The sequence below is a fragment of the Leucopleurus acutus genome (assembly GCF_964270905.1).
Source record: "Leucopleurus acutus genome assembly, chromosome: 19".
Taxonomy (NCBI): domain Eukaryota; kingdom Metazoa; phylum Chordata; class Mammalia; order Artiodactyla; family Delphinidae; genus Leucopleurus; species Leucopleurus acutus.
In genome coordinates this window covers 28,043,746-28,069,867 of record NC_139161.1, presented here as the reverse complement: position 1 = coordinate 28,069,867, position 26,122 = coordinate 28,043,746, and the positions used below count along the sequence as shown (strand labels likewise).

The following is a 26,122-nucleotide window of genomic DNA, read 5'->3' as shown; positions in this document are numbered from 1 at the left end:
AGTACAGGACCAGGGTAAAAGGGCTTACAGACAAGAAAGACGAATCCTTTCCATGAGCCAAAGGGGAAAGAAAAGAGGAAGGGGGGGTTCTTCTTCCTTCCTCCTTCCCTAATACGCTGGGCCTCAGTTCAACGCCAGAAGGAGGTTGGCCAAGGGAAGCTGGGCAGCGTGTGCCAAAGCCAGGAGTGAGCTGGGGCTGTCGCTCAGGGCCAAAGTGCCCGCCGGACCACCCACCCTCGCCCCACCCAGGCCCCCGAAGGGTTTGGTTAGAAAATACAAAAGCGGGTCCAATGCAGGACATCATGTGCAAACGGAGGAGGGGACGGAGCTTCTGCAGAGTCTCTCCCAGCCACGGCCCCGTTGATGGGGGCAGAGGGCATGGTGAGCCAAGGTGCTTTGGAGAAGGGTCTCTTCTCAATCCAGGGAGGGGGGGCGGCTGTTGTCACGAAGCTTGGGGAAGGTGGTTGGTAAAAGACGAGCGGAGTCCGAAGGGCAGGACCAGGGCGGGGACTTCTCCCCTCGCCCCAGCAGGTGGGTGGGCCAGCCAGTCAGAAGCAGGTTGCTGGTACCTACGGGAAGCTGGTAGGGAAGAGGCTGAGGGGCTGACTCTCGTTGGTGGGCAGCGGGGATCGGTAGCCATCGAAGTTTCTCGGGATGCTGCCGCTGGTGGAACCTGAGCTGTTACTCAGAGTCTCGATGCTTCCCTCTCGCTGTAGTTCTGCAAGACAGAAGGGCGGGCCAGGCCCGGTCAGAGTGCCGTCTTGGGGAGGCGGGGGTAGCCCTGGGCCGGGCTGCCTGCCTTGAGGCACCAGTCTGGGTCCATTTACATCCTTCTGCGGGGGGAAGGACGGGCCGGGTGGCAGCTCGGGGCACAGGGAGGCTCATCCTGAGGAGGGCGAAGCCCCCTTGGCTGGCGGGCTCCAGTTACTCCCTCATTGTGGGAGCCCCTTTAGCCAGAAGTACGGCCGCCCTGATGATCTGTCTGGACCACACTGCCATACATGGGGCATGTGCTCAGCAAGCATGCTCCCCCAGCTCCATGAGAGGCTCCTATCCTGGAGCTACAAGTCTGGCAGGAGGGGAGAAGCCAGGACATGGGAAGGACCGACGCTTCCCTACCTGATCTGTCTCCCTCCCCTCCCCTGCCAGGGAGCTTCAACCCTGGCTTAGCCACTCGCTCACTCGTTCTCACCCACACAGTCTGCCTGCTGGCCAGGCCCCGGTCCATCTGCGGCACCTCCTGGAAAGTGACCTGTTTCCCTTCAGGAGGGAATGCCAGGTTTGAGAGGGGCCTACGTGCCTGGAGTGCCTCCTTTCTCCCTTCCTTTGGGCTCCCAAGTGTCCTGGAGGCCCCCCAGCATTTCTATGCTCAGAGTCAACCTGGGAAGCAGGCAGGGAGGCTCCCATCTCCTCCTCTGCCCCTTCCCTGGCGTCCACACAGCCACGCTACCATCTTGGGTATGGCAACTGGCTCCCTCTCGTTCAACTCCGGGCAGCTTTACCCAACTGCCCACCATCTCTTGATCCAAGACAAGCACTGGGGTAGGTGGGCTGGGAATAGACTTCCTGGCGTGCCGAATGCAAGGAAGAGAGAATTACTTCTTGGCTTTTTGAAAGTGGCCAGTTCCTATACCCTCTCCCTCACAGTGGGCTCTGAGATGTGGGCACACACATCCCTGGGCAAACTCTGGGCCCCAAGCCGAGATGTGGTACCCGCAACCTCTCCTTCCCCAAGGTACACCTGCCCGGGACTGAGGGGGTCTTGCGTGTCCACCCCAGGAGCCCAGGACCTCAAAGCAGCCATCTGAAACGGCAAGGTGCGCTCGAATGTTACACTTGTCTGGTCTCTTTTATCTCCAGCCTGCACCTGCTCCCTGGCTCCCTGCCACCGTACACACGCAGCACAGCTGGCTTTGGTTAGGGAATGGGTCATGGCCTTTACTCCTGGGCCGGCCATCACCAGTCGGCCAGGAAATAACCACCGACCCCCCCCCTCCCTGCGGGTGACCCCCAAAGCATCGTGGTGACCCAGCAGAGGCAGCCACAGAACGGGCTGGGGGAGTCTTTGCTGCCCTCCTTCAGAGCAGGCTCCTGGTCCTGTGTGAGGCGTGAGGGGCCCTCAGCCTGGAAGGGTGTGTGTGCCTGGACACCAGAACCCCTCAGCAGATGGGGGCTGTGGACACAGGCTACAGGCTTGGTGATGGCCCCTGATCTCCAAGAGACACTGGCTGCCCCGTTGGGCCCAACCCTGAGATAAGTCAAGAGTTATCTAGATGTGGATCGCCCTCTAGCCTCACCCTCATTTGGGAGTCCAGGCCATTGTGCCGAGAGAGGGACAGGACAGGAAAGCAAAGAACAGGCCCCCGGATTTCTGTATGGAAGCGTCAGGACGAGGAGTCTGTGGGAGATCTCTGATTCCAGAGGCCCTGGCCCTGGTGCAGGCTGTCCCAGCACTAGGGGGCGCTGGCAGCAGGGCCAGGAGGGCAGGAGACAGGAGCAGTGGCTGCAGCAAGAGGAGCAGGGGCTTCCTGAGCCAAGGAAGAAAGCCCCACGTGAAGGAGCAGAAAAGGCCACCGGCATGGGGAAGGTCGGCACCTCTCTGGAGCTGGAAGACAGGCCTGACGTTCTGGAGGCCCAGCGCCGGCACATCCCCACTAGCGAGGAAGCCGAGGGGCCGGGAGCCCAGGACCGAGCGTGGCACCCCCTCTGCCCCTCAGCACAGGCCCGCAGGGACCCCACCCCCCGAGTCTGGGCGGACGCCCATCATCCCATCCTGTGACAGTGCAGGGACGGTTGTCAAAGGGACTTACAAGATGAGTTTGCTGCTCTCGGGGGCCAGGTAGAGCCTGAGCTGTCCTGCTCGTGTTTTCTCTTTACCAGTGAGGCCTGGGACGTGAGGGAAGTGGTCCCATCTCCCAGGGCGACCGAGCTCTGGTGAATTTATGTCCCGTACGTCTCCCCGGGCCTCCTCCCTCCTCTCCATGCCCACGGCCACTGCCGGGTTAGGCCTGTGCTTCCTGCCTGGATAAGTTCCAAAGTTCCCTACTGGTCTCCTGCCCTCCAGACCCCCCTCTCCAAGCCACCGCATCCCAAAGCCGGGGTGTTCTGTCTGTAGCACAAACCTCATCTTGCTTTTCCTCTGCTTAAAAATCTTCATCGACTCCTAAGCGTCCTCAGGATAAGGTCTAAACCCCTCAGCTCTATCGAACTGCCTTCCATGACTGACCCGCCCCCCGCAAGACCTCACTAACCCCTCCTGTTATTGGATTTGAGGAACCAGTAATGAGCTTGGGCAGTCTGGGGGCCTCTCCAGGCTGCCTTAGGCCTCTGGGCCGGTGCTCATCCAACTTCCTCTGACGGAAAAGCTCTTCCCAGGTTCCCTAGGCCCCTAGGGCGCCTACTCATCTTCAAAGCTAAGGGCAAGCACGAGCCTGTGCTGTTGCCCTGGCGGAGCCGGCCAGGCCCCACTGCGCTGTGTACCCACTCCTGCCCCGGGCCCTCTAGCACACTGTGTACCGCCTGCTCACACGCGTGTCTCCATCCAGGTGGAGGGTCTCTCGGGGGCCAGTTCTGTGCTTTCTCTCTGTATTCCCTAGTGCCAACCGCAGGGCCTAGAAAACAGCTGGTGCTCAAAAAACATTTCTCGAATGAATGAGTGAACGATGTGGTAAGGAGATGTGGCGCTGCTTCTGCGCATGACTACCAGTACAAGAAGCAGGGGCCCGGCTGGGCCTGGGCACTTTCCTACATGCCTCTGTCAAGTCCCTCTCTCTTCTTCTCGCTGAGACAGGATGAGTGTGTGCAGAAGCGGATGTGGACGTGTTCGAGGGGTGCACACACGGTTGCCCCTCAGGCCACCCAGCCGCCCAGCCCTCAGAGCAAAGCGGCAAATGGAAGTGTGTGGCCTTACCTTCCTCCATCCTGAACACATGCTTTGTGACTGTTGGGTTGCTCATGGACGCTGGGCTGTTGGCATTGTTTTTTTTTTCCCTTGTGAAAAGAAGAGCATTGAGGAACCTTTTGGGAAAAGACCCGGACAATGATGGAGAAGTACACTGATCTCTGCAAGCAGGAGGAGAGGGTATCGGGAGGTGTGGGGAAGTCACACTGGGAGGAGGGTAAGCTTGCAGCAGAATTCTGTAGTGACATGCATGTGTAGGGGCCTGGGGACCAGTCTTGGGGGTCCCAGAGATGGAAGTGTCGTGACACAGCCGAGACCCCCTTTGGTGAGGGTGACGGGTGGTGGGGGAGAGGGAAGGAGCCTCTGGCCCATGCAGTGCCGGCTGCGCCCCATGCACGTGGGATGCCAGGAGAGGAAGAGGAGACAGACAAAGGCTGAGTTTTCGGGGACGCCTCCGGATGTTCTGACTCAGTGGCCCAGTTTCTGGCTGCCACCCTCCTCCCCCAATCCCCAGACCCCTGGGTCTGAACAGCTCTCCTGCAGCTGAGGTGGACCTGTGGGGAAAGCCCACCAGAAACCTGCCAGGGCTGCAGGAGAGAGAGCTGGGGGCTCTGTGGTGGGGGACTAAGCAAGCATCCCTGGCAGCCTCCCCACTCAGCAGAAGTAGGTGGATTCTGGCCGGTGGGAAAAAGCTAGCTCTAAAGGAGGCTGCTCTCCAGGCCTCAAAGCGAGGTAGGGGATGAAGAGTAGCTCCTAGACAATGGACTGGACTCGGACAGAAAATCCTATTATGACCTCACATTCTCCAGCGCCTTTGTGCTCCTGGGAGGTGGGTGCTGGTCTCCCCACCTTGCAGGCAGCAAAACCAAGGAAGAGCAGGAAGCCATTGGCTCTGGGTACACAACCCACCCCCCACCCCCCCCCCGAGAGAGAACTGGGCCGCTGCAGGCCCCAGGACGGTGACGTGACGACTCCAGAAACCGCTAAGACTGGCTCCAGCGCTCCCCACTGGCTGTGTCCACCCATTCCCTGCTGGCTCTTTCTGGAAGATGGGCCTGCTGCCCCTCTATGCCCTGGGCCAGGATGGGTAAGCCACAGCGGGTAGGGGGGCAGTGGAATGAGCAGCAAGCAAAAAGGAGGCGCCTTGGCTCTCATGAAGTAAGCAAAGGACCAAGAAAGCTCAGCCCTCGTGCTGCCCTCACTCTCTGTGGAGCCTGGCAAATTTCGAAAGTGTCAGAGGCGGGCAAAGAGGTGGCTGGCCTTGTTAGGGAGAAGCGAGCCTGGTTCCCTGGGCGTGTATGCCAACGGAGACCCAGGGAGCATGTGAGGAGGCAGGAGCTTAGCTGCCCCATCTCGGGCTGGGCCACGCAGGATGAGGGAGCCTGTCTTCCGTCCTTCACTCCACCATCACCCCAGCCCCTCATCTCCCAGCAGGATACTGACGCCCCTTTGCAAAGGCAGGAGCAGCAGCCTGGCTCCTGCGAGCCGTAGGTGGGTGCCGATGAGCAGGGCAGGGCTCCACCCAGGGAGAGGCAGAGGATGAGGCAGGAAGGGGACCTTACAAGGCACAGGAGATGGCACGGGGGGCAGGGCATGAGGAAGCCCCTCTCTCTGGTCCTCCCTGCTGGACTGCTGGTCCCCAAGGCTGCTTCACCCAGGAGGTGCTTCTCCCTGGGACCGTCCTCTCCCCTGGGTACAGACCCTTCACTCCCTTGAGGCCGTGCAATGCCTGGTAAGACTGGGTGCAGGTCTCTCTTCACAGGAACAGTCACTTTACTAAGCGCTATGGTCTTGGTTCCCTGATCCCCGGGGAGGGGGTGAAACGCTGAGGACACAGGGTCTATGTGAGCTTTGGGAGGAGCTGGGGGAGCCCAGGAGGGCGGGAGACCCCAGGGGGAAGGTCAGGAGTGAAGTCCTACTTTGGGCTTGACCTTCTCCAGGCCTCCTCCAGGCCGGATGGCAGTGAGGGTGGCTGGCCAGAGACCCCGAGGGAAGCCCCTTTGGCTTCTGGTGGGTGAGGGCCCTGTGGAGAGCCCGTCTCGGGACTTGGCTGAGGGAGGTCTGTTTCCGGGACCCAATGGGGTCAGTGAGGGCAGTTCTGTGTGTGCGTTTGGGTGGAGGGTCCCCGGGACCCCTGGGGTTCAGTCCCCAGGCCTCCCTGGCACTTCCCTTGCCACAAAAGGAGTAGCATTTACTGCCGGGCCCCTCTGGTGTGCTAGAGGCTCCAGCCGGCCCAGCTCTGCACACTCAGCCTCCATGCTGCTCATGAAAGGGATGAGCAGAGCACTTCTACTGGGCCCTGGCTGCAGCCACACACCCCCGTCCCAAGCTAACCGCCCAGGCGGCCTGCGGGGAGCAGGATTAGGCCTTGGGGTGGAGTCTTAGGTGGTACCCACCGCCCACTTCCAGCAGAGAGGAGGGAGAATGCCCCCCACCCTTACCCCTCAGCCTCAGGGCCTGAGGAGTGGGGGGGAGGGGGCAATGTCGGCCCAGGCTGGGGAGGCAGATGAGGGCAGTGGTTAAGAGCACAGGCTCTGGGCCCTGCTACCTGGGAGATCTAGGGCAAGTTACTCAACCTCTGTGCCTCAGTCTCCTGCGCAGGAGGGTAACAGTGTCTCTTTCATAGTACGGTCGTAGAATTAAATTAAACAATGCATGTAGAGCGCATCATGAAGTGCTTAAAGCTTCCCGTCAGCAAATGTGAGTTACTCTCATTGCTGCAATCGTATTAGCGCCTGTGATTATCCACAGGACCTCGGGGTCCCTCTCCATCTTCCCTCCCCAGCAGGTGTCTCTGCCATCCAGGCCCCACCGGTTCGCGCTCCCCCTTCTCCACTGGATCTTGGGAAAGAGTCTTTCTTTTTAATCAAGAAATGGCCTGAAGAGGAAGATGGCAGATATGTGTTTACAGCTTTTCATTTCCCTCCTTGCCTCTTTGAAAATACCTTCTTCCGAGCTGGAAAATAAATTTCCAACCCTGTTGACGTGCATTGATTTTTCCCTCCTGCGTCCACCTCCCAGTTCTTCCCCATCAGCAGGGCCTGTGGTTAAGCTCCGTGTCTGGGTTGGGCTCAGTGGTACCCCAGGGGAGTGGGTGGCCCCAGAGCATGGAACTGTCAGCCAAACCGCCCCATCTTGCCCAGTGCCTGGCTCAGAGGTCTGCAAACAGAAATGGCTTCCATCCCCTTCTGCCGTGAGGGTTCTTGGCTGGGGGGTTGAGGTCAGGGAGTGGGGTGGGGGGAAGGAGGTCCTCTGAGCAGGAGATTAGCGATTTTTAGCATCTTCCCTGAAAGGGATATACAGAGAGGAGACCAGGGGACCACAGGACTGCTTCAAGCTCAGCAAGTGGATATCAGCGGGGTCTGCCCCAAGCAATGGACTTTGTCAGCAAGGGGCCTGCCAGCAAGGGCCTGGGACCAGCTATGCAAGCTGGGGCTTGGGGAGAGAGGCGCTGAGGAGGAGGGGGGGGGCTTGGCTGCATCCTGCGGGTTCAGGAGGTTCGTCAGCTTCCTGGTGCTGGAACCCGAAGAGGTGATCCGGAGGCCAACTAGGGGGTGGACACGGCTAGGGGCTGCTTGTCTTACAGCAGCCCTGGGCCTGGAAACTACTGCTCTCTCTTCCAGAGAACAGGAGTGGCTCACAGAGGTGGGGGTCTCTTCAGGGAGACAGAGATGGAGTTGCCTGAGATGGCTTCTGGAAACCCTGACAGCTCTGCCACAGACCACACTCTGGGTTGGAGCCAGCCTCAGCCCCAGGGCACTTTTTAGGAGGTTAAAAGGGCAGCAGTTAAAGGAGGCAGCCTGTAGGGAGGCCTTGATTTTCCTCCCACCCTGACACACCGAACTGAGGCTGCACGGCCCCCCTGCACCTTCCCTTTTCCTGTCCTCTCAGCCCTGCCGTATCCCACCCTCAGGCACCCTCCTCAGGCTCCAGAGCCCGCAGAGAGGCCAACAGACCAGGGATCCTCGTCTTCCACCAACACCAGGTCTTGGAAGGATGGGGGCTGGGGGGTAGGGCTGAGAAGGTATCACCTTTCTCCTCCAGCAGGGGTTTTTATTCCCCTCCCGGGCACACTTGTGGAAGGAAGGAGGGCAGTTTCTCGAAGCTGAGGCGCTGAGGATGAAAAGGGCCTTCGGAGTTCAGATAATGGGAATCCTGGTCTGGGTGACGGAATGAGGGAGTGGAGAAGATAGCTAACAATGGCCTGGGTATCTCCAGGGCTTCACACCTGTGTCTGAGCACAGAGCCCTGGCCCACTGATTCCACCCGACTTCTGGTCATCTCACTGCACACTCAGCCTGGGGTCCCTGAGAGCTTGTGCCAACGGCCCGAGTCCTGCAGCCGGTGGGCAGGTACACGCCTTCCCTCCTGGCAGGAGTCTCTTCCAACCCACAGGGCTCCCACAAACACGCTTTCTTATCTCCTTGCCCAGCTCTTGTTCCTGACCCCGCAGGTACCGAGACCCAGAACGTCACAGGATGAGGCCAAGGCTACGTGGCCTGCCTTGCCCCTCGCCAAGCCCTCCCCCGCTGCCAGCTGCAAACATGAAGGGCAAATATCCGCTGCTCGTGGCTCAGGCACCTGGAAGTGTGTCCCTTGGCCACTGGGGCCACGCACAGCTGCCTAATAACCTCAGGGTTTTGGGGGGAGACTTCAGACCCTTCTGGGCATCCACTGGCCCCTCCCTGGAAGGTGAAAGTCATGATCAATACCTGGAAAGGATGGTTGAGGAAACTGGCAAGTGGAGAGCCCTCTCTGTGCCTTAGGCCCCACCCAGAAAAAGTGGGGAAAAGGCACATCACCTTTCTTCCCTCCAACAGGAAACGTCCTCAGGCCTCTGGAAACCCTATTCGTGACAGCAGGCCAGTCTGGCATTAATACATGAGACAGGGGCACAGAGGTAGGCTAGGTCCAGGATGTGCGTGTGTGTGTGTGTGTGTGTGTGTGTGTGTGTGTGTGTGTGTGTGCGTGCGTGCGTGCGTGTGTGTGTGTGTGTGTGTGTGTGTTGGGGGTGGAGAAGGGAGCAGAGCATCTGAGTTCCAGGCAGAGCAGCTCACAACCCAGCCCCTCATCCCTTCCCAGACTTAGGTGGTATTGGCCAGAGGGTAGGCTGGCCTGTCTGGGGGCTGGAGCCTTCCCCCGGGTCCCTCCTACAACAGCCATGATAGGGCACCAGCCCCAGCCAGGGAAAGACCAGGAAGGCTGCCACAACCCGCTCCCAGGCAACCCATGTGACCCAAGCCCTCTCCAGTCCTGGCTTAAGGAGAAGAGAGCAGGATCACCCACCCAGGTCACCTCGACCAGCACCCCATGTGTGGGGACCCTCTCGGTGTCACTACATCTGTCTAACTTTAAATCCTGACCCAGGCAGAGTATGTCCTGTCACAGCATATTATACTTGGGGATGGCAAAGGCTGAGCTGACCTGGCTCACGGGTCCCTGGTTTTGAGTTATGTGATAAATCTGGCTGAAACCATGCTTGAGATCAGCCAGATGTAGGAGCAGCCTTGAGCTGAACCTCCCTGTGGGTGTCGAGGAGGACTCGCTCTAGCCCCAGTCCTGCCGCCAATGTGCTGAATGGCCTGGGCAGGTTGCTTCCCTTCTCATCTGCATCACCATCTGTCAGGCAGGAGGGGAGGGGCTGCTCTGCAGACCTCACGGGGCGTGTGAGGCTCTAAACAGAAGAGGATGTGAAGGTGCTTCAAGAAGCAGGATACGCCCGGAGCGCGTGGGAGAGACCACTCTCACTGCAGTGGGGTCCTGGGTAGAAAGCTGGGGTTGCCATCTCTGATGCTTCAGCAGGCTGAGGCCCTTGGAGAAGCGGTCCTCACCCAGGAGGGCCCAACATGCCCCCTCTAGCTCCAGGCCAGCAGCACAACACGGGGGGCAGAGCTGCGGCAGATGCCATCTGAGGTAGATGCAGGGGGGCAGCGTGGCGGTAGAGGACGCCCAGCCAGGTGCTGGACGGGCCTCCTTTGTGTGCGTCTGCATATGGGGCCCCGTGACCATGCCCACTCAGCATGGCGCTGGAGAGGACACAGAGCTTGGAAACTGTCCCAGGGAACCAGGTGTCCGGCAGCCAGCCTCGACTTTCCTGCCTCCTGAAGTCCAGCCTTGAAGCTCGGAAGACCCCACCGAGCTCCCGGGCGGGGTCTTCCCGAGCTGCCCTCTGGGGCTGTGAGACGGCGCAGGGGCCCACGGACCACAGGAGAGATGCTGCTGGCCTGATGGGCTCGAGCCACATCCGGTTCTCATTCAAATGTCCAAATGTAATTAAATTCTCTCCGATGCAGCGGAAGAGTTTGGTAAGATGTGGCTTTCCCCCTTCCATCAAGGTTAAGAAATCACCATCATCTCTCATTCCATGGCTGACCCAGTCTGCTCCCTGCCACTGATCTGTCCCGTTCTGTACAGTTAAGGCCTGTGCTCTGATCTGTTTTCTAGAGCTGATGGGGCGGGGGCCCATGCCGCGCCCTCTCCCCCACCATCCCACTCACCCACCTGAGAGGACGGCCAGCTGAGGCCCAAGCAGCAGGCTCGCTTTGACTGAACAAGTCGGTGCCCTGTGGGCTGGGCACGGGCGGGGAGGTGAGCGGCCCTGGGGACACGGCTGCCGAACCCAGGCTCGCCTCGGGGATGCACCAGTGTCCTCCTTCCACTGCCTGGATGTGTCTTGTCACACCCTGCTGAGGGATCCCCTCTCTAGTTTCTCACAACAGGATGCACTCGAGAGCCTCTGGCCTGGTCCCAGAGCCCTCTATGGGAAATGGAGCCTCTCACAGTCCAGGCAGGGTGAGGCAGCCTGCCTGCCCCTACGCACGGAGAAGAGGAGGGAGGCGTGAAGGAAGCAGAGGAATGGAGAAGGCCTGGGAGCCGTCTCCGGGAATCCCTGGGACCTCCACGTCTCACAGGATTGCTGGTCATTTCTGGCCTGTCAGGGCTCCGAACGGGTTAACGGGCAGCACGGTCCAAGGTGCCGGCCTCGGTGAGACGGAGGGTGGCCCACTCCACTCAATAGAAAGGAGGCGCGCTCACCCGAGGCTTCGGTGCCTCTCCCCAGCCTCCCGTTCAGGACTTCCCTGAATTCAAGCAGAACATCCCCTAGACAGGCTGCCTTTTCCAGCTTCCCTTCCCAACTGAGTATCTCCAGTTTACGGCTTATTTTTACTTAGGGATTTATGACTTTCATGGTAATGGGTTCCATTCTACTTCCTCTATGTCTATTTTTCTAATCTTTGCGGTATAGGCTTTACGAGACTTTCTTAATAAGTCGGGGTAGTATTCTTTTTGAAACAAACTGTCCTGCAAGTTAATGACTTAGAGTGGGTGTGGATGCTCCCCAGAGACAAATGGGGGCTGGGGAGGGGATAACCAGGGTGGGGGTAGATAAGACTCTTCTAGATTGAATACAGGTCCCTTTAAGGCTCTTGGTCAGCTCCTGGACCAGAATCCCCCAGGCTGCTCACCAACATCCCCATCTGAGATCTAGGACCACTTTTAGGCACACGTGGCACTTCCACACCAAAGAGTGCTCACCCTGGAGATGGGCACAGCTCACAGCAACCCCAACACTGCTGACCTGACTCTAAATAGGAAACATTTTGTATATTTGTTTCCAAATGGTAAACATTAGTTTAGTAATGGATTTAATTTAATTGCTTGGTGGCATTACTGCCAAGGCCATAGGGCTGGTGCCTTCGTATCAGTGAAGGTTTTAAGGAAATGAACCTAGTTCTTAGTTCAGTTGTCCTAGGCCAAGCTTAGCTAGGACAGTGGTGATGGGGTCAAGGTCTCTGTTGCCTCTGTTAGGGTCCCCAGCCTATGATCTTGACCCCGTAGTCACGAGTCTCGATTAATTGCTGCGGTGCCGCCCATCCAGATGAAAAAGCTGGGCGGATACACAAAGGCGGATGCTGCCTTTGTGCTCTGTCCACAGACTGGCTGCTGGTGCCGGGCCTCTATTCATTATTCAATTCAGCTCGCTCAGACGAGCCTTTCCATTTGCTCCTCCAGGAGAAATAACAAATCTAGAAATGCAATTCCACTTTGCTGTATTACAATATTGATTTGCCCGTCGAGTGGGAGTGCATTTGTTCTGTCAGCCCCCCTGTGGGCAGGAAGGGGTTAACCAAATGTTTATCACAAGGCTGGCTTCAGAGTTGAAAGTAATGTGATCAGTAATGAATTTTGTGTTACATTAGGTTGTATAAATGGACAGACAAGCGCAGACAACAAGTGGCCAGGAGTCGGGGCTAATCTAATGATGTAAAAATAGAGACAGCACCAATTATACTAGGGGCCAGCTCCAGGCTCCTGCAGGGACTGCAAATGAATAGGTACAAATCAAATTACTCACTAATAGACGCACTACAAGAGGGGCAGTCAATGGTAAATGCATTAGAGCCTAGTGACCTCTCTGCTCTGCACAGCAGAATCCGAAAATTTGACTTCCATCTTAAAAGTGGGGGGCAGGGAGTGAGGTTCTCAAAGAAACTCTTGTTGGGGGAAGCACGGCAGCTACTCCCCACCCCAAACCCGTCCGTCGCCAGAAGGTACCTCCTGTCTGAGCCGACCTCTTGCCCTCACTCCAATGCCTCCTGAAGCCTGAGCACCGGGGCAGGGGCGGGGGGGCCTCTTGAGGGACCAAAAGAGCAGTGGATGAAGCCCTGCACGTAGGCAAAGACAGGAAGTTACATACCAACACACTTCACAGCCATGTGCCTCTCAGGGGCGATGGTTTTTGCTGCTATGTCAAGGGCTGTGTCCGTATTGAAAATAAAATATTTCTTTAAAGAGGATCACAACATGGACCTTTCAGAGAGCAGCGGTGCTAAGATCAAAGGGAGTAGATACGAAAATCTGGTTTGACCACTGAGCGCTTTGCGGGGAGTGCTAGTGGCACAGCACAGGCAGGGTTTTTTTTTTTTTTTTTTTACATCTTTATTGGAGTATAATTGCTCCACAATGGTGTGCTAGTTTCTCCTTTATAACAAAGTGAATCAGCTATACATATACATACGCCCCCACATCTCTTCCCTCTTGCATCTCTCTCGCTCCCACCCTCCCTATCCCACCCCTCTAGGTGGTCACAAAGCACCCAGCTGATCTCCCTGTGCTATGCGGCTGCTTCCCACTAGCTATCTATTTTATGTTAGGTAGTGTATATATGTCCATGCCAGTCAGGCAGGGTTTTATCTATTTCTTGCCAGCCTGAACTCGTCTGTCCTTCCCTCTGTTCCTTCTCCCAGTCCTGCCTTCGCCCTTACAAGGGAATGGGAGCAGAGAAGGATGTGGAGTTACCACTGGCACCGCAGCCCCTCAGGTTTTCTTCCTCCCTCTCGGGTTCTATGAATGTGGAAACCAGGCCTTAAGTTCCAAGCTGCTTGGCAGTGCTGCTGGGCTGCTCAGAGAAGGCTCATGGAGACGTGCTTAAACGCATGAACCATATGCTTAGATTCAGCTCCCAGTGGCTCGGGGAGGGATAAAGTATGAAACCAAAGGACCCAGGCCCATGCCCGGATGGAAGCGGGGGCCGGGGGGGGGGTCTGGTAGGCTCGGCCCACCTGCTCCTCCCCACAACCCACCCCTAAGGCCAACACCAGTCACATACATCAAAGTGGAGATGGCAAGCTGGTCCTGGCCAACTGGAGATGATGGGAACCGGCCAGAAAAATGAGCCCCCTGGCCCCAACCTGGCGGGGGTGGGGCGGGCAGGCACAGAAGGGAAAAAATCATCCTGAACAAATGAAGCAACTGGATGTCAATTCTCCCCAAACTCAATTAAGCACACAGAGGGGTGCGACTGCAAGCTATCGGGCTACACTAAATAAAACATATGTGGGGGGAATCGGCGTAGGTCTGGGAAGCCTGGTGCCGGGAGATTCTACCAGGACATTTAAAAATGCTTTCTGTGGTGGGCCTGCAGGTCCCTGGGGGCAGGGGTGGGGTTCAAAGAGAAGTGGGCAGGAAGCAATCACCAAATGTCAGAGGTTAGACAGCTGACTCTGGGGTGGGTGCTCGGAAACGCCTCCCTCTGTAAATTCAATCTGATGGGCACGGCTTGGCTTCCTTCGTCCAGGACTCTTTTGCTTCAAGAGCCCAGGCTCTGGACTCCTAAAGGGTCAGAAGGCCACTTCCAACTTTCATTTTCTGTGTGTCTGTTTGTCTTTCCTCTGTCACCAGCCATCCCGCCTGGGGTGGGGGCAGATGGTGGTCGAAATACCTCAGGCCACCTTCTGAGGCAGCAGAGGGGCAGAGGCAGGGGCAGAAGGGAAAGCTGGGTATTTAACCATCCATGACTGTGTTCAACTTTGTTCAGATCTCACACCTCGCAGAAAGGTCAATGGTTAAAGGTGAATTCTCTGGCAGAAGAGGAGGAACAGAGAGAAATCCTCCCGTTCGTTAACCATTTACCCATGTTCATGTCTTCAGAGAAGGCCCCTTATCTGGGGGTTCAACGGCCCTTCTCCACCCCTTGTCCAAGCCTGTCCGTTTTCCACAGGAATCCCTGCCCATGTGGGGCAACACCTGGAAAGGGGACTCTGAAGATTCCCTGATGAGGTCACATGGGCACTTCCTCCTTGTCGACAGGAATCAGTGTGCTTTGGTTAACGAATTCAAAGAAGACTTCGGGCAACTGAGAAATGTGCAGAGGAGCTTCTCAGCCCTAAACTTCCATTACAGCTCTGCCTTTGCCTGGGGCTTCCAGCGGCCTTAGGGGAAAAGGAGAGAGGGATGGAGGAGGCAGAAACTAACTATCTAGAACTGGCCAGAAACTGACAAGTGTGTCTTTTAAACACAATCCTTCTTTCCATTGCTCTGACTGGCTTTCATTTACCTCTCAGGAGCCAGGAAAACCCATCCAGTCATTCAGCAAACATTAACTGGGGCTCAGCTTGGCTCCTGTCCCAGTGCTAGATGCTGGTCAGGGAAAGGCTGGTGGTTAGAGGTAACAAAGAGGAATCGGACTCAGTCCGAGGAACCGGAGTTGGGCTCAGACACACAGTATGGCTGACGGAGGGGCTGAAGAGACCACCAGAGTTGAGCCTTGCCCCAGTGGGATGGAGAAGGGAATCCGCCATTGCTAGTTAGTGGAAACGGCAACATGTACTACCTGCCCAGGGCCAAGTGTCAAGTGAGTAGGCGATGCAGAAATTCAGAGAAAGCTTCAGACAACGTGAGATTTGAGCTTGGTCTAAAAAGGTGACCGGGCAGTGGGTGAGGGCAGCAGGCCCCTGAACAGAGCCAGGTCAGCAGTGCCACGTGCTGGGGGTGATGGGTGAGGGTGTCTGCATGGAATATGAATAAGGGGTGACTGTGGAAGGGGTGTGGGGGAGCAGGCTGGAAAGGAAGGTGAGGAAGGCCTGTAAGAGACTTGAAATATCACAGCAAGGAGCCCAGGCTGTCATGTGTGGGCCCTGGGCTCTTGTGAAGAGGGAAACAGGACAGGCAGAGGAGGCCCTGACAGTAAGGATGCCTTCCTTTTCTGGGTCTCCCTTCTTGGGAATAATATGTAGGAGTGATTGATAAACCCCTCGGACCAGGTGACAGGATCTTAAGAACTGGAAATTCTTCCTGGAAGTCTCCTTTTTTTGTTTTTTTTATAAATTTATTTTATTTTTGGCTGTGTTGGGTCTTCGTTGCTGCACGCAGGCTTTCTTTAGTTGCGGCGAGTGGGGGGCTACTCTTCGTTGCGGTGCGCAGGCTTCTCATTGTGGTGGCTTCTCTTGTTGCGGAGCACGGGCTCTAGGCATGCGGGCTCAGTAGTTGTGGCTCACGGGCTCAGTAGTTGTGGCTCGCGGGCTCTAGAGTGCAGGCTCAGTAGTTGTGGCGCACGGGCTTAGTTGCTCCGCAGCACGTGGGATCTTCCTGGACCAGGGCTTGAACCCGTGTCCCCTACACGGGCAGGAGGATTCTTAACCACTGCGCTACCAGGGAAGCCCTGGATATCTCCTTTTAATCCCACATGTTTTAGTTATGATTACACTTCAAAGCTTTAATTTTTCCTCCTTTGTACATCGCAGAGAGGAACGTCTACCCGGCGGTGGTGTGACAACTGTAGGATGCTCACACGGTTAGCATGGAATCGGAGGCGTAGAAGCCGTTTGGGAGGTGGCAGCCGTGAGGACAAAGGAGAGGAGGAAACAAGGCAACCAAAGCGCTCGGCGCAGGGAACAGCGGCCAGGACATCACGGGAACAGGAGGCCAACATTTCCAGCACCTCCTGTCCTCCCTATCCCTTGGACTTAGAGAGGAAGAAAGTGAGCTGAGAGAGGGAAAGCTTTATTCCCTGGAGGGCCAGCACCGTGCCCAGGGGTACCTCCAGAGAGCCCGCCTGCCTGCAGCGGTCCCGGAGAGAAGGTGAGGGCCTACTGGGGAGGTGGCTGACAGGAGCCCCGAAAGCATTTTGTAGAGGCACTGGAGGCGGCCAGAAAGTCCAGGGCCCGACTAGGAGAAGCAGAGGAAAGTACCTAAGGGACTGGCTAAGTTGCTTCCATGATAGGGCTTGCCTGAGAGTAGGAACGTCTAAAAGGTAAGAGAATTAATTCACTGCCCCATGCCTGCAATTACTGTCACGTGATCATGTGGCACCCTGAGATGGAAGGGGGCTGACACGGGTCCTACTGGAAATGCAGCCTTAGCACGAAAATGTTCCCAGCCCTCAGCAATGAGGCAAGCAGGAGTTCCAAGGCCCATTGGAAGAGCTAATCCTAGAGGTAGGATAGAGGGTCCAACATGGTCCAACATACTGGGTTATTTGTTTTGGGGTGCCCATCTGGTCAACTCCAGGAACAATAGCTAACATTTATCGAGATCTTAATTCTCACAGTCCTGAAATGAAAGATATTAGCACGCACACACAAAAATAGTGCTTTTAGTTCATCTTTTTGCAAAACGTAGGTAGTCGATGGACTTTGTTAATGGCACTTATTGAACCCTTCCTATGACCATTTAAAAGCTGTGTCTACTGTTCAAAATGTGCTTTCCATATTAAGGAGGAAAAAAGGTACAGCCCTTTCAAAAAGAAAAAGTAGTTTCTGACAGAAATCTCTGGAAGACCTTTAGCTGAAAAGAATCTCACAGCCTTTTCTGCTGAGTAATTACTATACACACAGGAAAACTCAGAGGATTTAGCAGAGTAAACTAGAGCACTGCTTTCCAAACTGTAGGTCACAATTCATTGATGTATTGTAAAGTCAGTTTAGTGAGTCATGACTGCATTAAAAAAAAATGTAGACAGCTGATTCACATCATTGTACAGCAGAAACGAACACAGCATTGCACAGCAACTATACCCCAATTTAAAAAAAAAAAGAAATAAAATAGTACTAGAGTGTACTGCCTATACTATTGTTTTCTGAAAGTTTTATATATTTGAGCAAGGAAGTAAATGTATTTCTCATGGAAGGTAAGAGGTAAAGATTGAGCCCCCAGTGTGATCCCCAAGAGTAGCTGCTTCTGGACTAGGACAGAATCTGTTAAAGAGACTCTAGACAGAAAAGGATGAGCCTCTTTCCTACCCTTAGTGCTGTGATCATAAAGGAGAATGAAACAGCATTCCCAGGACTGAAGGAAGCCACAGTCATGGGGAAGAGTCAGTCCCCCTTGACCTTGACTGCTGACTTAGTGAGCTCTTCAGAGTCAACAGCAGCAAAGGGAGGCTGCCTGCAACAGAGATGTGTCAATACTTTAAACAGCTGCTCAGGACCTGTGAACTAGGCCTAGGGCTTTTGCTGTTGGATGTGGGAGAAAGCCAAAGAAAGAAAGACAAGGTTTAGCTAAATAGTGATTGAAAGAGTTAAAGTGAAAATAAACTTAATATGTGTCCAGGTGTTTATGAAAAGTTTTTTGGTTTTAGGTTATACCTTTACTTAGACACAAAACAACTGGAATAAGTAAATGTTTTGCTTATCGAAAAAAATCCTATTTTTCTAGAAAAGGCAATATTGAAAGGCATGTCTACTAAGCAGGAATTAGTCATGTTATTTTGAGGGGCTGAGAGAGGAGGGGCTGTAGGAGACAGCATTCCCGGCAGAAGGAGAAGTTTGTGCAGAGGCCCAGCAGGCAGAGGGAACACGTGTGCTTAGGGACCCTCCGGGGACTTCAGCTCGGCTGGAGCTCGCCCAGAGCAGTGAGAGAGGAGTCCGCAGACAGGGCAGCGGCTGGTCATGAAGGGCTTTGTACGTGATGAGATGGGGTGAATCCGGGAGAAGGACAGAGCTGGCGGGAGAGGAGTTCAGTTTTTGGACATGTGGAAACATTGACAGGTGACTGGTCTGGAGATCAGGAGAGGAAGCCAACTTGGAGAATCTTTGGAAATCATTGGTTTATGGGTAGTAACTGAGGCCGCGGAAGCAGAGGGGATGGCCCTGTTCGCACTGAGGGAGAGGAAAGAGGGCTAAGAAAGGGCCTGGAGAAATACACTGAAGGCCGACAGAGAAAGCAAGCCCAGGGAAAGGACGGAGAAGCAGCAGAGGCAGAAGAAAAACCATGAGAGTGTGGTGAAACAGGAACTACAGGGAAATCACTCCGAGATCACAGGGCCTGGCTCACCGGGCCAGCGCTGGGGCAAAATGGACATTCGGTGGTGACTCTGGGTATTGTGGCCGGGCAGGCTGGGGGTAGGAACTGCTCCTCCCCTGGACAGCAGGGGAGGGGACGTTGCTGCAGGGACGTTTAGGGTCTGGGTGCAGGAGGCCAAGGGATTGCTCAAATGGTGACCAGCATTTTCTGAGGGTGAGAGACAAGCTGGTGGGGTAAGAGATTTGAGGGGAACGGGAAGTTTGACATAGCGTCCATGAAGAAGGAAAGAGACTGATTTCAAGATGCCGGGTGGACAGAGCACAGGTCCCATACCGAATAAAGCGCAGACTAATTCATACCAAATAAACAGCAATAATATGGAAAAAATAATAAAATACAAACTCTTAGAGGACCAGAGATCTGGGGAATCTCTAAGAGAATGAAAACGGGCCAGAAGCCACAGCAGTAAAGCAGGGGCTGCAGCAGAGCTGCTAACACCTAGGTTAAATGTACAATCCATTCACCCAGTAGTTACTGCACACCCCCTATGTGTCAGACACTGTTCTAGGCACTGGGATCTGCTGCAAAAGATGAGTGCAAACTGAGAATCGGAAAAGGGGGCACTGGGAAAATGCAGAAGGACTGCCAGGGCTCACTGGACAGTAGAGGCCGTATGTTTGTAGAGGTACCGATCTGAACAACTTATGATTTTTCTTCAGCAACCTAAGTGTACGAGCAGAGTTGACTTGACCTGGATTTTGTTTTCTTGACTGGGGACAGTGGAAAGGTAACAGGGGCAAGAGGTGTGAGGATATTAGAAAGAAAGCAATTCAGTCAGTTATTTTTTAGCTGGACTTTCAAATTTAATTTTGATCCAATTAGAGTAACTGGTCACAGCCATCCTGGAGGACAGAGCTAATGTCTGCCTCACAGGTCAACTACGTTTTAAAACGGGCCTTCTCAAACTTTAATGTGCATAGAGAGCTTGTCAAAACGCAGGTGCTGATTCAGTAGGGCTGGATGGGGCCTGAGATTCTGCATGTTTAATCAGCTCCTGGATACAGACAGTGTTGCTGGTTCACAGACCACTCTGCGAATAGTAAGGTTTTGAAAGGTTTTGCTTTACTTTGGGGGAGAGTTGTTTTGCACTATGGTACGGCTTACCAGTGGGGTGCTGGGGCTGGCTGACTGCTACATTTTCAGGAATTCTGCTAGGTTGACTGACATCATGCTGATAGCTTGAAATTGGCCGTAATGGGAGGTTCTGTTCTATGGCAATGCCCAACTGCTATAAATCAGGGCTTTCCTGCTTCCCTTTGGAGAGCTGGTTGTTAAACATTTACCGGCATATCACTAGGTAAACCTGTATAATGGTGAAGCATGGATACAATGGGCTTTGGTGTCAGGGGTCATGGAGCACCCGTCCCGGGTACTACACTAAACAAAGAGCCTGCTGCAAGCATTACAGAAACTGATCATCTCTGGTGCCTCGGAGGAACCAACAGAGGCACATGCTTGGGTCACCCTATCCCATGAGCACCTAGAGGAGCAGGCTGTGGAAAGCGAGAGGGGGACTGACAGGCTGCTTTGAGCAAAGGGTGACTTGCTGGAAATTCTCACCCACGTTGCCTGGCTATCTCTGGGCAGCAGGCTGACTCTGGTGTGGGTGTGTCAGGCTGCCCTTTCAAGGCCCTGGGCTGCACGACCAGGCTGATACTTTATCTGGAGCTGCAAAATGCGAAAACTGATTCTCAACAAAGGCAGGGGGGAACAGGTTAACTTCCATGATATCTGCTTAACTTATTGGCCTTTAAAATCGAGGCAGAGTTTAAAAACAACAACAAAAACATATATATGTGTGCACACATATAGACTGATAGATTTAATTTGGTCAAAGGAAACCAAATGAATCCCATTTGGTGACAGTTCGGGGAGGAAAATGAAATCCCTCTGCTCAGAAAGGGCATCTCCTATTTTCTGACCTATGGGTCATGCAGTTTTAATTTCCTCTCTCTCTCTCTCTCTCTTTTTTTTAATTTCATGAACCTGCTTAAGGCCACAAAGACTCTCCCGAATCCTTCAGCTGTCTGGCAGATGAATGGCTGCCAGCTTCGCTCAGGTTACTAATGATCTGTGCCAGGCTGAAGTTCCCCAACTCTGCCTGAATGCGCCTTCCAATCTGTTGCTGGACGACACGGAGGTGCTCTAAGCGGCTTCTGAGGAAGGCGGCTGGGGAGGAGAGCTGACCCAGAGCTGCTCTGGTCCCTGGAAGGGTGGCTCCTTGGGAGTGTGTCTGGTGCCACTGGCTCTGGTTTGTGTGAGCTGCGGCTGGCCAGGGCCCAGAGATGTAAGGGAAAGCTGTGCTACGAGCAAGGTTCAGAAAGGGAAAAGATTTTCTCCCTTCGGCCAGCTTCCAAGCAAAATGGGGTTAGATCCCCTGTAAATGGCAGAGCTGCTTCTCATCTCCGGATCCAGGCGGGAGAACAATGGCATGATGACCTGCCATTCACTAGTTGGATGGCTTTACAATGGGGGTGGAGAGGTGGCGTGCCCATGTCTGTGCTTGTGGGAGTCGAGGGGGTGGGACATGGCTTGTTGCAGCTTCCATGGTGCACGTCTTCCTTTCCAGGGAAGAAGGGGGCACGGAGGGGGCCTGGTCCTCAGAGATGGCTGTCTCCTGTGGCCAGATAAAGCACCTCTCCATCTCTAGCCAACTCCCTCTCTTGCATCTATTCTGTTCATTTGCCAATTATCACACGAGAGCTATGGGCAGGCATGAAGCTAGTGCTGTGGAGAAAGAGATGAGGACAATGCATCTCTATCCTGTTAGTGTAGGAACAGAGGAACTGAATGGGATGGGAAAGAAGAGAGGGAAAAGGTTAACTGCTAAACCCAAATATCTAAAAGACCTGGAGGATCTGCAGGAAATTGGGACTGTGTAATAATGTCAGGCATTTTGAGCCCTGCCAAAAATGCTTTTTTTTTTTTTTTTTTTGCGGTACGCGGGCCTCTCACTGCTGCGGCCTCTCCCGTCGCGGAGCACAGGCTCCGGACGCGCAGGCTCAGCGGCCATGGCTCATGGACCCAGCCGCTCTGCGGCATGTGGGATCTTCCCGGACCAGGGCATGAACCCGTGTCCCCTGCATCGGCAGGCGGACTCTCAACCACGGCGCCACCAGGGAAGCCCTTTTTTTTTTTTTTCCCAAAAATGCTTTGACTCTCGATCTTGCTTGTCCTGATTCCTGCCCCAGGGTTGTAAGTTTCTCCTCCCTGGAATCCCCTCTTCAGGTAGGCACGTGGATGGAGCAGTTCATGGTAAGGAATAACAGGCTTGAGGGGACTCAGGCAAGCAAGAGTGAGAAGGCCTGCAGCCAGGATTTGCTCCATCCCCGAACAAAGTTCCTGTTGACCTCAGAACACTGGCAAGAGGCCTGTGGGGCGGTCTTCCTCAGGGATAAAAGCCGGGCTAGAGCTGGCACTAACAGCACAGATGTCTAGAAGGAAGGGGTACTTTAGAAAAAAGGAGAGGCAGAAAAAAAAACAAAAAGAAAAAAGGAGAGGCAGGCTGTACTGTAATTCTGCAAAGATGGAAGGGTTGTGGGCTTTCCTAAGTGCATACGTGTGTGTGTGTGTGTGTGTGTGTGTGTGTGTGTGTACACCTGCTTGCCCGGGGCAGGGCTTACCCATCATCTAAGGATGTCTCTGCTCTAATGGATGTGAGAAGTTACCCCAGGCCCCAGTCGCTGCACCATCTCAGAGACAGAGGCAAAAGGCAGCGTGAGAAAAAGCTGTCTGGGGGATCACACCAGCCTTGCCTGCTGCATCCTTGCTCCCTCCCCAGCTGGCAGGGCCCACTGATACTCTCCAATCTATAAAGCCTGCAGCAGGGCAGAAGAAGGTGTGCTGCCTCAGTGTTCAGTGCTCAAGGGCTGCTGAAACCTTAGGGACACCAAGGCTGTCCCTTCCCGTGGAGAAGGTGTCCTTCTGGGAGCCACCTATACAATACAATTGTGTAACCACAGCGTGTTCGTATGCATTAGTCCATGTAGGAGGGGTCGGTTCCCTGGGAACACCCCTCTGCACGGGGTTTCCCAATATCAGAAGCTTCCAAAATGGATGGCAATCAGAGTACTAACTAAAGAAACAAATGGTTAAAACACACACCCTCTCCCACCAGAGAAGCTCCATACCCACAGGAGCTATTCATGACCAAGCCAGGCTAGGAGTGTGAGGCCGCCTTTACCTGTTCCGGATCCCACCACGTCCCGGCTCGGTGACTCGGCCATGGCATCGGCCAGCCGCTCCCGCAGGCCCTCCTCCGTGTGCTCCATGGAGGCCATGTGCCGTAGCCCGAAGCCCTCCGGCCAGCTCCCACACACCTCCAGCAGGGTCACGCTCCGGTCGAAGGTACCTGCAGCGCACAAGGGACACCTGACGCTGAGTCACCTTGCAGAGAGCGGGCCGTTCTCTATGTCTGCTCACCGCCAACTCCCCGCCCTGCCCAGGGTCCATTTTAGCCCTTCCACAGGACGGATGAAGGAGGGAACGCCACGAAACACGGATGCGCAGGGCAGAACGAGACCGCTCATGCCACCAGATCAGAGCGTGTAGACCTCCGCGGCGTTGGGCTAGTGGTTTTTGAACTGTTTTCTTTTTCTGTTATTGTTGCATGGCTTGTAGGATCCTTGTTCCCCCACCAGGGATTGAAACCGGGCCCTCAGCAGTGAAAGCACAGAGTCCTAACCACTGGGCCGCCAGGGAACTCCCCCAAACTGTTTTCTGAGGACCTGCAGGGTTCTCTGAAGTCTTCAGGGACTGCTTCAAGATCTAGGTCAAGGGTAGGAAACTTCTTTCCCAGGTTCAAGCAAACTGCCCTCCCCACTTTTCTCTGAGGCAATAGGGCTTCGCCTAAAGATTCTTTTTTTTTTTTTTTTTTTTTTGCGGTATGCGGGCCTCTCACTGTTGTGGCCTCTCCTGTTGCGGAGCACAGGCTCCGGACGCGCAGGCTCAGCGGCCATGGCTCACGGGCCCAGCCGCTCAGCGGCATGTGGGATCTTCCCGGACCAGGGCACGAACCCGTGTCCCCTGCATCAGCAGGTGGGCCCTCAACCACTGCGCCACCAGGGAAGCCCTAAAGATTCATTTTTAAAAGAGGTTACATAGCTTAAATTTTTTTTAAAAAAAGCATTCTAAGTCACTCTATCCTATCACCTATATCAAATGTCCTCAGAAAGGTTATGTCCCGAGATCCAACGGCAAGTTTGTGGCAGGCTTGGTTCAAGAACTCAGATCTTCCGACGGCTCAGTCTAGAACTCATTCTACTCCACCGCATACAGTCCCCCAGCTGCCCCAGGACATGTGCACCACTGGGGCACCATTTTCAGGACGGCAGCACGAGACTTGGGTGATAGCATCTTCAGCAAAGACCTTTCCTCGATCTGAAGCTGCTTCCCAATTCCAAAAAGTACACGGTGCTCTGCCGAATGCCAAGATTAGATTTTACATGCAAGATCACTTCAAAGGCTAAATTTAAATTATTCTCCTTTATTATACAGCAAGTCTTCTGTGAAAGCTTATTTCATCCACTCTCTCTTGGAAGGAGATTATAGTCATGCTCTGTTGCTTTAAGCACATACCATTTCCCCAGCGATTAGGTAACTGAATCCACTGCATTTATTGGGCTTGGTTCCTGCCAGCACCAGGAAGATGGGGAAAAAATGCAAATGCCAATGTTTCCCAAAGTTAAAAGAACACCACCACACACTCTTTTTATCAGGTCTTGCTTCTCCTCTTTGATCAGCCGTCAGAAACTATCTTCCCTCGGCGGTCAGGACTGAGCAGCGTCAGGGCACACTCTCTGCCAATGACAGGTGGTAATAGAGAGGGTGCGAGCCCCAGCCCCGGCAGGCGGCCCTGCCTCTGATAATGGCCAAAGCACTGAGGTGATAACCGTTCGTAAACACTCCGACAGTCGGTGACTCCATACATCAGCAAAGAGGGCCAGATAATCCTGAGCTCTCCTGACCAGACAAGGGCCCCTGGCCAGCCCGCTGGGATTTCTATGTGTGGCAAGGGTCACTCCTGGTTCCTGGATGTCATCAGCCAAGTTTGGCTTTGATTTATCTCTTGCCTAACTGGAGGGTAGATTCCTGGTGCCGGGGTAATGGGCAGCGTCTATAAATGCATCTCCCCAAGAAGAGGCCCACCTTGGGAGTGGGTTGCTGGGGATCAGCCTGTCAGGGGGGACTCAGGGACGGGGAGCTGCCCTGTACCACCTTCCCTCTCCATCAGGTAGGGTCAGGCGGTGGGTCTGGGGAGCCAGGCGCTGGGCGGTGGGGGAGAGGTGCTCTGAGTGTCAGCCCTCTAAGGGCCTGGGCTGTGCCAGTGTTGCCCTAGAGCCCACACTCAACCGGCATCAGCCACGACTCAAAGGTGCCCAGTCCCCAAGGACACACAAGGAATGAAGACACACAGTGGACTGCTGATTCCAGTGCCCACTAACTAAGTGATGTGAGGCAAGTCCCTCCATCTCCTTTTTCCATCTCTGAAGTACAGCTGGTAACTCGTTGCCCTGTCTCAAAGGAGGGAAGAGATTAAGCGAGGTTCCTGCCGGGAGTCTGAGTTCTCCTCTAGCGCCACCCCACTCTTAGTTGACAAGATCAAGAGCTACAGCACCAGCGTTCCTGGTCTGCCTGGGGTCTGCCTGGGAAGTCTATGCTTAGTAATTTCCAGAACAGGAGACCAACAATAAAATGTGGGCACTCCTCCACCCTGTGCGCTCAGGGCCGGGGTGGCAACTTTTTATTTTATTTTTTTTTATGGACAGAGATGTCCCAGAGCCTGGGGAAGGGAAGAGAATGATCTCACTTCACAGGAGCAGGGTGCCTGCCTCTAGAAAGGCGCTCAGTCAAGGATTGTACGTACTGTGTTTAGAGGTCAGGGCAGGTAAGCTGACAGCAGGGCCAAGAGGTGTATCAGAAGCCAAAGCAGGAAGAAAACGAAACAATCCAGCAAGATGTTATGGCAAGAAGCGTGCAGGTAAGAAGCCCTGTCCATGAGAGAGGGTAAAGGCCAGAGGAGTATGTAATATTGTAAGGGACAGAGTGACAGTATACAGGAGAAAAGGATCATGAGCTAGTGTTATAGTGGAGAAGGGAAACAGAAACACAGGCTCTAACACATATTACTTGTATGCGTATAGCTCTGGGCAAGCCCTTTACCTTTCTGAGCCTCTGATTCCTCATCCATAAAAATGGAAAAACAATACAATCTTACAGGGGTGTTATGGGGTTTGCATTAGATAAATAGCATATAGTGAGTGCTCTGCACATAAGGGGTAATGCTCGTGTACATGTTAATAAGAACAAATATGTACAACTTTATACCACTTGAAGCGTCATCATAAATGTTGACCATCACAATGATCCTGAAAGGCGAGATGGGTACCACTCCAATTTACGGGAGAGGAGCTGGAAGCGCAGAGAGATTCAGTGGCTTGCTCAAAGTCTCCAAGTGACAGATCCGGAACACAAGCTCCTAACTGCCATCGTGGAGATCATTCTATCAGCTGCATCTGGAGAACTGTTATGGGGAGAAATCACCTCTATCTTTCCTAACTTGCTCTGAGAACTCCTGTCACCTTCAACCACGGCCTTTTAAAAATCTTTCCCACACCCAAGCAGCCCAAGTTTCTTGGA

General features: G+C 54.4%; 1 protein-coding gene across 3 annotated transcripts in view; it reads right to left on the bottom strand.

Annotated features, from left to right (window-relative positions):
* Positions 1-271: 271 nt before the first annotated feature.
* Positions 272-26,122, bottom strand: part of BCAS3 (BCAS3 microtubule associated cell migration factor) — a 574,807-nt gene continuing 548,956 nt past the window's right edge. For all 3 annotated transcript variants that reach the window (XM_082859916.1, XM_082859917.1, XM_082859919.1), the window contains 2 exons: positions 22,668-22,835; positions 272-718 (listed from right to left, as the gene is read on the bottom strand). In XM_082859916.1, the coding sequence (XP_082716042.1) occupies positions 570-718; positions 22,668-22,835 (317 nt within the window). In that variant the 3' untranslated portion in view covers positions 272-569. The remainder of the gene's footprint in view (positions 719-22,667; positions 22,836-26,122) is intronic.